The 12,500-nt window shown below is 45.4% G+C and overlaps 1 protein-coding gene across 1 annotated transcript in view; it reads left to right on the forward strand.

Annotated features, from left to right (window-relative positions):
* The window catches only part of lrp1ab (low density lipoprotein receptor-related protein 1Ab), a 112,733-nt gene that overhangs the window by 46,997 nt on the left and 53,236 nt on the right, over positions 1–12,500 (forward strand). Inside the window, exons 7-20 of the mRNA XM_080832144.1 lie at positions 1,421–1,583; positions 3,646–3,868; positions 5,304–5,493; positions 5,644–5,787; positions 6,308–6,544; positions 7,095–7,275; positions 7,840–8,062; positions 8,269–8,458; positions 8,673–8,795; positions 8,913–9,053; positions 9,416–9,541; positions 10,190–10,306; positions 10,496–10,576; positions 10,772–10,939. Of these exons, the coding sequence (XP_080688270.1) occupies positions 1,421–1,583; positions 3,646–3,868; positions 5,304–5,493; positions 5,644–5,787; positions 6,308–6,544; positions 7,095–7,275; positions 7,840–8,062; positions 8,269–8,458; positions 8,673–8,795; positions 8,913–9,053; positions 9,416–9,541; positions 10,190–10,306; positions 10,496–10,576; positions 10,772–10,939 (2,307 nt within the window). The remainder of the gene's footprint in view (positions 1–1,420; positions 1,584–3,645; positions 3,869–5,303; positions 5,494–5,643; positions 5,788–6,307; positions 6,545–7,094; positions 7,276–7,839; positions 8,063–8,268; positions 8,459–8,672; positions 8,796–8,912; positions 9,054–9,415; positions 9,542–10,189; positions 10,307–10,495; positions 10,577–10,771; positions 10,940–12,500) is intronic.

Here is a 12,500-nt window from a genome sequence, read left to right on the forward strand (position 1 = left end):
CAACTATTTCACCAGCCAGTGCCTCAAGAAAACAGACCCCATGGGAAAGAATGTGAGCGTGATCTGCTCTGAGTGGACTTGTTATGGGAGTCTTTCTCATTCTTAGCGCTGCTCTCTACAAGTCTAGAACTGGGCGACCGTACTTAGTATTTATGTTTACATTTGGTATTTGTTGAAGTCTGGACATGTTTAGTGTTTGGGAAATGTAAGGCTTTCTTGGGTTTCCACTTTCCACGCATTGAATGAACAATGTGAAGTCTTGTGACTTCAGTGAGTTAGCCTTTGGCCTTGGCTAATAAATGGACGCACACGCACGCACACACACACGCACGCACACACACACACACACACACACAGATGCACCTTTCTCCGGCCTGTGTTTATTGCTTTGTTGTTGTTTATTGCTTTTACACACACACACACACACACACACACAGACACACACACACACAGATGCACCTTTCTCCGGCCTGTGTTTATTGCTTTTACGCCAAAGGCTTGAAGCATGTTTGTTTTGTGCGAGGGAGCAGTGTTCTGTGGTAGTATCTCCATCCATAGATCATGTGTGTATCCGCTCATGTCTGCGCTTGTTTTCGTACTAAGCAAAGGCCACCGCACATGAAATGAAATATAAATTCAGGCTGCTTTCTTAAGAATGAAAAGGATCACAGAGAAATGTCAACAAACATCCCATCCCAGCACTTCCTGACTCGATGTAAACATCCCTCAACACACTTCTGGTTGACCAATCAGACAGTCCTAAATGCCATGCCATTCATAATGACAGTTCTCCCTTCATTCATGTAGAAACCCGTTTTGTCTTCTGATGTTTGTAGTCCGCACGTTTGCTGTCAGATTCACTTACTGCTGGTTCCTTTATGAATAGACAAGAACATATTTGAAATCTAATGTTGCATATCAATTCTGTATTTCTCTTCACTGTTCAGGTTGTTCTGTACCTACAGAACATGACGGTTAATGATGGTAGTGATGCAAATTGAAATGGAAAGATATGGAGATAGCCATAGATGGAAAGAGAGAGAAGATAAATGAGTCTGTCTCTGTCTCTCCCTGTCCTTTTGTCGGTGGGTGGGTGGGTGGGCTGTGGTAATTGTGGGCTGTGGTCTCAGTCCAGCACACCTGATTGGGGTGCAGCTCAGAGAGGGCAATCCCTCCTCACTCCCCCTCTCAGACCCCCGCGCTCCATCCATCCATTTGCAACGCCCCAGCAGGCAGCCCACCTCAAGCCATCCATCTGCAGCACAGCCTCGTAACAGATATCAATCCTCTGCACTCACCAGAGGAGAATGGTCACAAAAACTCATCAATCTCTTTGACTCACCGTCTCTCTCTCTCTCTCTCTCTCTCTCTCTCTCTCTCTCTCTCTCTCTCTCTCTCTCTCTCTCTCTCTCTCTCTCAGATGTGGAGCAAATGGCTATCGACTGGCTAACGGGGAACTTTTACTTCGTGGACGACATGGACGACCGCATCTTCGTGTGCAGCAAAGACGGTTCCACCTGTGTCACCCTGCTGGACCAGGAGCTTTACAACCCCAAAGCCATCGCCCTGGACCCGACCATGGGGTGAGCCACCACCCCTACACCCCCCCTCCCAGTGTCACTGGGCATCTGTAAACCTCCGCGGTTCTTTGTTCCTCTTTTTTATTTAACCACTGATTGTGCAAGAACTCCCTTTCCCCTGGTATCAGCATTCTCACTCAAACGCCCACTTCACGTCCAGCATGTGGTCAGTGTGGCTCAGAGTTCACCCATTCAGTGTCCTTCTGTGTAAGGGTCATTTTCCTAAAAAACAAGCAAATAACGGTAAAGCCACTTTGCAATTCTTTGGAAAATCATTTCACAATCTGCACACTTTCAGTTCACCAATCTGGTGGTTTGGTATGAGTACTTGCATGAGACCGTGAGAAGATTCACCTCTGTGGGAAGCCTCCAACCAATAGCACACGGAATATAACATATTTTTCTGTGTGTACTGTAACTACAATTGCAATGCTTAAAAGCTAGTTTTTTGGGGAAATATTATGGTTTAGTTTTGACTTTATACTAAAGTTATATTAAGTAATTACTACGTTACCGTAATTTCAACAGTTTTTCATCACCATGTTAACAGTAAAAATAAACGGTAAAGACGTTCAGTAAGCTAGCAGCCATTATCTCTATGAATTTAGTATGAATGTATAATCTGATTTACTTTCAAATCAGACGCATTAAACATAATTAAAGATGTAATAAATACCACCAAATTATAATAATAAGAATAATACATTATAATAATACATCACATTTATAAAGCGCTTTTCAAAGTTCTCAAAGACGCTTATTGTTCAGACAATAACAGAAGGCTTCTCTTACTTAAAAAAGACACCTCATCACTCAGTAAACATGGTGGTTGGAACATGGCCCTGGGCATTTGATACTGTTGAGACATCTGGTTTATTATTTGAAATAAAGCCCTTTGTTTGACTCAATAACGCTGAAGACAAATAAAACCTGATTCATCCAACAATGTTTTAAAAAAGTTTTTGTTCTGAAGAAAGAAATCCTTCCATCCTTTCTGAACTTCATTTAGTACCTTGTTGTCTCAATTGAAATACACATATTTCTTTTTTATTTAATTCTATTTTTCTATCCTAAAATCACTAGGCCCTCATTTATTAAACTCAGCGTTAATTCCATCCTAAACAAGACTTAGAATCTACAAAAAAAATCGAATTAATAAAAACCTGCGGCGCATATTTGTGCGCACTCGTCTCTTTTTAAATACCAACCTCATCATCCCACAATCCTTCAGAAAACATCCTTCAATGTAAAATGGCTCATGAATATGCTAATGTTTATAATGTGCCTTTGCTGGATAAATGTTGAGGGAAAGATGGAGACGTCAACTTGCAAAAAGAAATTGAAGTTTGCAGAGTCTGCCACGAGAAGTACACCAAGTAGAAAATGTACGGAGTGAAATGTGCTCTGTATTTATGGAACTAATTTAAACAGTATAGCCTGCCATTTGTCTGGTCTTATCATAGACCGCACACCATATGGGGCGCCAAATTTAACAGACCTTTTCATTTTGTGGGCAAAAGGCTGAATGCACTACTCACTTTGTGGATAAAAGAAACTCGTTTCATAGATAGCAAAAACTGGGAGCTTGATCAAATAATTGTATTTGTAAGCGATGGGCAGAGGGTATTTTCTTTTGATTCTATTCTCTGGCTTTTCTGCTGGCCTTGGAAGGAACTCCTAGTAACCCATTTACAGTAAATGGTAGCCTATATATGAGAGAAGGAAATCCCCTTTGTGATAGGCGACATTAAGTAAAAAAAAAAATGTGTTCATAGGTTATTTGGGCATTGTTAGTTTTGGTAGTGATTTGTATGCAGCCAAAACATTGTTGTTGTAGGTTCTCTGACACCAATTATGTTAATAACATTTCATGGGCACACCGGCCTGCCATAGTTTATTAATAATGATACAAATCATTATAATTATGCACATCTTAAATCATATGATTATGGAGTAGGGAAACATGCGGAATGGTCTTAAAAAAAGGCAACGCCTGTAATTGGGCAAATGTACCATGATGATTCTAAAGACAAAACTCTTGATTGTGTCTCTGTCTGCTATACAGCAAGGTGTTCTTCACCGACTACGGGCAGATCCCTAAGGTGGAGCGCTGTGACATGGACGGTCAGAACCGCACCAAACTGGTGGACAGCAAGATCGTCTTCCCCCACGGCATCACCCTGGACCTGGTCAGCCGGCTGGTGTACTGGGCCGATGCCTACCTGGACTACATCGAGGTGGTGGACTACGAGGGCAAGAACAGACACACCATCATTCAGGGCTTGCTGGTGAGTGACACCACCTCCCCCCCCCCCCCCCCCCCCCCCCCCCCAGTCCCAAGTCACTCTTCCGTGCCAGGTCTCTGCAGCCCCTCACTCACTCCGTTGCCTCACTCTCCGCGGCTGTCAATTAGCCTCCCCTCGCTCATTACTCAAAGCCACGGCCATGAGCGACGGCCGTAAAATGTCCTTTCTGTGAAGAGCCCCCAGAGAAAGGGCCTCTGCTAGCTCCTGCCATCCATCGTTGTGCCGGGTGTTGTGGGAGGCTGCTTGGTCTCCTGGGCTGGTCTTGGGTGGTGCTCAGGCTGCAGTGTCAAGGCTTCAGGCGTGTGTGTGTGTGTGTGTGTGTGCGTGTGCGTGTGCGTGTGCGTGTGCGTGTGCGTGTGCGTGTGCGTGTGCGTGTGCGTGTGCGTGTGCATGCGCGTGTGTGTGCGTGCATGCTTTTGTGCATGCTTTTGTGCATGAGTGTGTGTGTGTTAGGGGCTGGGGTGAGAAGATTGAACCAGTGGATGGGATGAGGCGGCATGGCTCTGATGCTCTGTTAGCCCTGTGTCAGACTGGGCCCTGGGCACATGCTTCTGTCCCAGTAATGAGCTTAATGAAAGCAGCGAGCCTAGGGCAGGAGCCATGTTTAAAAGAACCCATCGGTCATTAGTCTCGCTGTTGCGCTCTCTCGATCACAAACACACACACACACACACACACACACACACACACACACACACACACACACACACACACACACACACACACACACACACACACTCTGTTTCACAATGTTTCAGGAACATTCTGTCTGAGTTGCAGACTGTTACGAAACAAAACTGTGTTTTATTTGGCATTTTGGCTGCGCTGTTTGGCACCGTGTCAGCCTGTAGCCAGCCGCTGGCTACACTTTTCATCTATCTCTTTAAAACCAATTATTCTGTGACTGTTGAATGCCCCCTAAAAGCCAAACGCACTGTGGAAAAGGTTACTAATATGTCTTGTGACATTTATCAAATCACTTGCAACAGCTGAATAGGATGGCTATGGTGTAAGTCAGGTTCAGACGGAGACACAGGAAGTGACTCTCCAGTAAAGAAAGTGATTACTGTGCATTTATTACACATCGGAAGAAGTCCACAAAGTTGATCCGTAAGCCTCAAAACTGTGTCCGCTGCCGGGATCTTTATAAGAAGGGAGCCTTACGCTACAGATTGTTGTGATTGCGCAAAGTACTCAGAGGAGGTTTTGGAATGAATCCATGGCTAGCATAGTTGCTCTTGGATGAAGTCCACATCTGAAAATCAGTTTTCAATTAGTTTAATGGCATCTCCAGGGACCAAAGAATGTAAGTGCTCTGTGTGATTTTGACCTTGCATAAAAAATTCCACTTAAACATTTTTTTTTTTTACATTTTAAACACACCCTCCCTCTTGTCTCTTTTTTCTCCATTGCCCAGATTGAGCACCTGTATGGCCTGACTGTGTTCGAGAACTACCTGTATGCCACCAACTCGGACAACGCCAACATGCAGCCCAAGACCAGCGTCATCCGCGTCAACCGCTTCAACCGCTCAGACTTCCAGGTGGTGACCCGGGTTGATAAAGGAGGCGCCCTGCATGTGTACCATCAGAGACGCCAACCTACAGGTGCCCACCTCACCCACCTCACCCACCTCACCCACCTCACTATAAACAAGCTGCCGAGATAGCAGGATGTAATCATTAATGATCTTCCTATTAAGGTCACTGTGTCGTTACTGACCCGTGTCTTTGCTTCTTCCTATTCTCTGTGGACAGTGAGGAGTCACGCGTGTGCCGCTGATCAGTACGGGAAGCCCGGCGGCTGCTCGGACATGTGTCTGCTCGGCAACAGCCACAAGACGCGCACCTGCCGCTGCCGCTCCGGCTTCAGCCTGGGAAGCGACAGCAAATCCTGCAAGAGTTGAGTCCCGCGCCACAACCCACAGCCCTCCCATCAGCTCAACCACAGGGTATCACATGAGTAGCCAGGCTAAACAGCACAGCAACGTGCTCTCTGCAATCTCTCAGAACAGTCATGGAAATCCTATCTGAGTGATGGGCTCTTACTCAGTCATAATTCTGTAGCAGGTAATCCTGTTTGTGGTGAGGGAGAGGGTGGTTGGAGAGAGGGAGAGGGAGAGGAAGAGTATATGCCCCATACAGAGTGAGAGTAGAAATACCTGCCCCAAAAGTGTAATATGTTTTTCTTTTACACCCCTCCAAAAAAATTACGATATGTATCGAACTCCCTAAAGTGGTGGAGGAGACATTGATGCCGAAAGGCTGAGTGGCTAAGAGGCAGAGTAGGGGATTGAACCTCTATGAGGAAGAGTAATGAAGGGATACGGGACGGGCAAAAAGAAGATAACTTCCTGGTTTGTGAACGAGTTCACACCGGACCAGGCAATGTAGTTCTCTGACATGCGTTTGTCTTTCGCAGAGCCCGACCACGAGCTGTTTCTGGTGTACGGGAAGGGCAGGCCGGGCATCATCCGTGGCATGGACCTGAACGCCAAGGTGCCGGACGAGTACATGATCCCCATTGAGAACCTGATGAACCCACGGGCTTTGGACTTCCACGCTGAGTCCGAGTTCATCTACTTCGCTGACGCCACCAACTACATGATCGGCCGTCAGAAGATCGATGGCACAGAGAGAGACACTATAATCAAGCAAGGTAAGATGAGACGGACCAAAGGCTGAGGGTCTCAGTGAAGGACAGTAAGACCTTACTGGACTGAGTGCTTGATTAAAGGAGGAAGTATCCACACTGAAAGGAAGTAAGATCTGAATTGAAGATTGTTAGCGAGACGTGACGTGCACATGGCTCTGGCACTGAAGGAATATCAGATAGGGACCGCGGGTAGGAATTTATTTCAAGTGACCGCAATAAAAAGAAAACGGAAAAAGGTCTGCTTGGAAAGTAAACACTTCCTCCTGGAGTGCAGGTATTATCTGATGGTGGGCAAATGCTAGCGGTCTGCTTGAAAGGGCTCTTATAGAAGATCAGATGAGCCTGAGGGACAGAGCTCAGGAGTGAAACACCTTTGTGTTCCTGGGCATCTCTGGCGGTGCTGTGATGAGTCACCTGAAGGCCGCTGCTGCTGCACTGCTGAGTTCTTTGTCACCCTAAATTGGGGCTCAGAGGGGCTCTCAGCTGTTGAATTTCACCCATTAATAGTTATACGACTTCTCAAGGCCCTTTTTGTGTCTGCTTTTTTTGACAGGGATCCACACGGTCGAGGGTATCGCAGTGGACTGGATGGGTAAGAACCTGTACTGGACAGACGACGGGCCCAAGAAGACCATCAATGTGGCGCGTCTGGAGAAGGCCTCTCAGACACGCAAGACCCTGATTGAGGGTGGGATGACTCACCCGCGAGCCATCGTGCTGGACCCTCTGCATGGGTGAGAGACCAGACCACACAGCCTGAGCTCAACATCTTGTGGGTCTCCATGTTGTGACATGAAATCCTCTTAATTCTTACAGCTCTGTCCACTGACCCATGCGTTGAATTGACCAGGCAGTTTTAAATATGTAATATCAGAGGCATGCAGTAGCAAAGGCATCTGTCAGAAGACGCTGAGATGCTTACCTCTGTAGAAGCAACCCATTCAGTTTCCAACCGATGTTTTAAAGGAACTTTTATGTAAGACTAGTTAACATCCGGCTAGCAAGCTAAATGATTTCATATTTCCCACCCCAAGCAGATTGGGTGCAGTATGTTACGTCACTTACGTCACCCCTACCCCCTACCCCCTCTCTCTTCTACAGAGCCCCTTTCAGTCCCATACGTTGGTACTGTAGTAAAAAGAAAATACAATTAGAATCTTTAAATAGTGGCACAAAGTCCAATGAACGGAGTATCTGCAAGAGGAATGTGTGTTATTGTCTGTTGCTGCAGTACTGTACAGAGTAAATCTGAATAAGACGCCATAGTGCTGAGCTGAGCTGTTGGGTTTCTTCTCCAGCTGGATGTACTGGACTGACTGGGAGGAGGAGCCCGCGGGGACCAACCGCGGCAGCATCAAGAAGGCCTGGATGGACGGCACCAACGCCGGCGTCTTCCTCACCGCCAAGACGGTGCTGTGGCCCAACGGTCTCACGCTAGACATCCCGGAAGGCATCCTCTACTGGGTGGACGCCTTCTACGACCGCATCGAGATGGTCTTCCTCAACAACACAGAGCGCAAGGTGAGGGGTGAATCCCCATCAGTTATTATGGATCACCCAGAAGCGTAGATGCTGGTTGGTTGTTCAACCACAGAAATTGCATTGAAATTGGCGAGAATACAAATATAGGGTTTGACAATATTTACAGAAGGAAGTGTTCTAGAAGATGGTTCTTGTGCGTTTATATGAAAACCTCTGGTTCTGGCTCTCTCTCCCGCATGGAATAGACTGTGTATGATGGACCGGAGTTGACCCACGCCTTTGGCCTGAGCCACTACAAGAACTTCCTCTTCTGGAATGAGTACCGAGGTGGAGGCATCTACAAGGTAGATCGGGACACCAAGAACGTTACCCTCTTGCGCAACGAGAGGCCGCCCATCTATGAGATACGCACTTATGATGCTCAACAGCAAACAGGTGACTACATGAATAGACCCTCAACTTTTGACATATAGTGCCTTGTTTGCCTGGTGTATGTAACAATGGTAACACCTAACACTAGAGTCTTAAGCATTATCAACCCTGTTTCTTTTTCCTATTTCCTAGTTTTCCTTTTCCTACAGAACATGATTTGTATGTCCTTGTCTGAGTGATGTGTTCCCTTGACTGAAATGGTGTGGTTCACCGACAGGTACCAACAAGTGTCGCGTGAACAATGGAGGCTGTAGCAGCCTGTGTCTGGCCACTCCCGACGGCAAGACATGTGGCTGTCCAGATGACCAGATCCTCGACTCCCAAAATGTCACCTGCAAAGGTAAGTTGATTGCTGGAGACAGGAGAGAGTAAAATATCTGTGTGATGGAGAATTGGCTGTCTTTTTGTCCCTCTAGGCCACTGTCAGTCTTACCCTCTCCCACCTCTCTTCTCACAGCCAACCCATCCTACCAGCCACCCCCTCAGTGTCAGCCCGGAGAGTTCGCCTGCAAGAACAACCGCTGCATCCAGGAGCGCTGGAAGTGTGATGGAGACAATGACTGCCTGGACAACAGTGACGAGTCGCTGGACCTCTGCCGTGAGTGGGATGCCTTTCGTTGCCGCGGGCAATGGTGCCGACTGAAGCAGTTCAGGCTTGAAATTTCAATGCATATTTTAGTATATTTAATCTCTGCCAATTTTTCCCCCGAGCCCATTGTTTTTCATCAGATTATGTGACCATATGTATGCGTGTCACTCTGTCTTTTTGTCTGTCTGTCTCTCTATCGCTCATGCACACCCACACACTTATTTGAATCCTTCATTATAAAATAAGACGACATCTGCCTGAGGGGAGGAAAACGTAAACAGTGACAAGGACAGTTTATAAATAATCCAGACCAGACAGGGACATTTTGTGGCAGACAATAACTCTGTCTGTTTGAATTTTTTTTTCTCCAGACCAGCACACCTGCCCTGCAGACCGTTTCAAGTGCGACAACAATCGCTGCATCCCTCTGCGCTGGCTATGCGATGGAGACAACGACTGTGGCAACGATGAAGACGAGTCAAACACCACCTGTTCAGGTACACGCCTTCACACTCCCCCACAAACACAGAACTCCCTCACGCCAACGATTCTCATTAGTGTTTAGATTAATACTTAATGATCTTAATAACTTCATAATCATGCCACTTTGCTATATGCTAACTGCATATTTAAATAAGGCGCTGCGTTTGAACTTGGAAAATGTCACCCAAACAATAACCGACAAGCAACTAACCTTCCATCCAACTCATTTGAATATTTTAAGGGCATGTATGAACATTTGACTTAAACAAATACGAGTCTTTCACACTTTCCGAATAAAGGGAGGAGGTGTGAACACCTGCGGGTTCAAAGCTTGAGGTTGTCAGGGCAACTTTAAGTGAAACACATAATACAATCTCAACAATAGTGATTTAATTGGAATAAATCCATTTCCATCAAGGTTAGTCACATTATACCCTATGTGAATTGGGAGTTAATCCACCTCCTCTAGTGAATTAGACAGAAGATTTTATATTAATTTCAAGCGTTCCCACTCAGGATGTCTTATTCGAATGGTCAAAGTTCACATTAAAAAGTTGGATGGACACCCAATGACTGAGTGATGTGCTGAAACGTATTACTCTGAGTATGGGTCTGCCCCCTCATTCATGGTCTCTAACACTGGTACCCCCTTACTCCCACAGCTCGCACCTGCCCACCCAACCAGTTTGCCTGTGCCAGTGGTCGCTGCATCCCCCAGTCCTGGACCTGTGACCTGGACGATGACTGCGGCGATCGCTCCGATGAACCTGCCTCGTGTGGTCAGTGGCTGATCTCTCCTGCTCAAGCTCACTCACACAGCACCTTTAGATAAGATCCTTGGAACTGAAATGATACATCTGGATAAATATTACTTACCCAGAAACCTCAGATAGTGCTAAAATGTGAAATACTTGGTGCGCGTGTGCATATTTATATTTGACTGAAATGGGCTTTTGTTGTTTCTGCAGCATATCCTACCTGCTTCCCCCTCACCCAGTTCACCTGTAACAATGGTCGCTGCATCAACATCAACTGGCGTTGTGACAATGGTGAGGATGTGCTCTCTGTCTCATCTGAGTGCTATAGTGAATGGCCAGCCTTTGGTGAACACACAATCGGTTATTATAAAGTGTACTGTATATGTAACTCTGTTTTATGTATTTTTATGTCTTTTGTGTGTGTGTGTGTGTGTGTGTGTGTGTGTGTGTGTGTGTGTGTGTCACAATGATAATGATGATGCCCAGACAACGACTGTGGGGACAACAGTGATGAGGCAGGCTGCACTCACTCCTGTTCGGGAGTGCAGTTTAAGTGCAACAGTGGCCGCTGCATCCCAGAGTACTGGACTTGCGATGGCGACAACGACTGCGCTGACCACAGTGACGAGACTCACGCCAACTGCACCAACCAAGGTGAGACGTGACTGCGACTCTGCTCAGTATGTCAACAAGTATGTCTGCAGTCTCACCTCCATTAGTTCTAAGGTCTCTCTCAGTAAGCAAAAACCACTGCCTCAGAATATCACCACCAGCATACAGATCCTAAAGTGATCATTGATCATTTTGTTTATTCATTCCCCACCCAAAAAGGTGTTTGGTGTTAAGCGATGCCAAGCAACGCATACTGTCACTCTGCAGCCAAGCAAGTTAATTTGTACACCCACCTTTCTTTTACATTACATTACATTCTATACAGCGGCGCAATATTTATTTTTTTAATATTCTTATTTTAATCTTATTTTGGGACATACGTCAACCCTGATAACATTGCTTCTGAAATCCACAAGATGGCACAAGGCTTTGTTCTTGCGTCTCAGCGGAAATTGAAAATCAAAGTCATAATGAAGAACTAATTTATGAATTTGCACCCACTTTTCCTTGAAGATCACTTCAAGTTCTGGGATACATTTAGAGTGTCTTGTATTTCGCAGAATGTTTAAGGTTTTAATACTTTTTCAGTCATGCTAAAGTTTGGAGACTGCAGGACATTCTAAAAGTATAATAGTTCTGTTGTTGTGACCAACATCGTGTAGCCTTGAGTTTCTTGACTGACTGCATGACATTTGCATTATGAATTTGCTCCTGTTTAGAGGAGTCTATTCTTCCCTACATCCGTAGAATGTTTCCTGTGCCACTCGATGCTAGAAAAGCCCAAAACAGAATAGACCCACCCACATGCTTAACGGCTGTCAAGGGGTTCTTTTCATCAAATGCTGTTCCTTTTTTCACCAAAAAACCCTTATCTTCAATTTAACTTCATCTGCTCACTGCACTTATATCGAAGGTGACCCTAGGTTATTTAGTTTTTCCCTTTACATACTTCAGACATTAACATTAATGATTAGGTTGTTGGTAGAGTGTCCCTCTGATATCCCTTTGAGTCCTTCTGGGAAGACCATGTCTGTGCAAGCAGCACTGCATAGTGGAATGGTGCACCACCTCACCTTTGGCCGATCAATCGTCCTGCAGGTCTTTTGAATAAAATGAGAGGTTCGGTCGGCCATTCTGCCCAGCAGACATGCAGTTTTAGTTTGAGATCTCTTTTTTTTTTTTCAAAAGTTACCCTGAATAACATTTTGGTCATTGGAAATTGCAAGCTGGAAATGCTTTGATACTTTTTTGTTTTTGTTTAAATCATCTGCTGATTTGTGGACATCAGATGCTGAGAGGAGCCTGTGTTTGTTGAGTGAGTCTATGAATTCATCAGCATCTAAAATTATCACGAGCTGACCACACCGAATGACGACTCTTGACCTGCTCAACAAATCTTAATGAGGCTCAACAAGTTCATGTTCTGTTCTGAGACTTTAAAGTGGAGTGGGTGGCCAAATATTTGCACATACCATAATTACTGTTATTTTTAACTTCATTAAATAAAAAGTGACAGCTCAGAAACATGAAGCAATCCTCATTTTTTAATGTTCCTTGGCTGCAGGGGTTGGATTCACTTCAAACATCAACAAAATGCAGATTT

Source organism: Sprattus sprattus (assembly GCF_963457725.1).
Source record: "Sprattus sprattus genome assembly, chromosome: 2".
Taxonomy (NCBI): domain Eukaryota; kingdom Metazoa; phylum Chordata; class Actinopteri; order Clupeiformes; family Clupeidae; genus Sprattus; species Sprattus sprattus.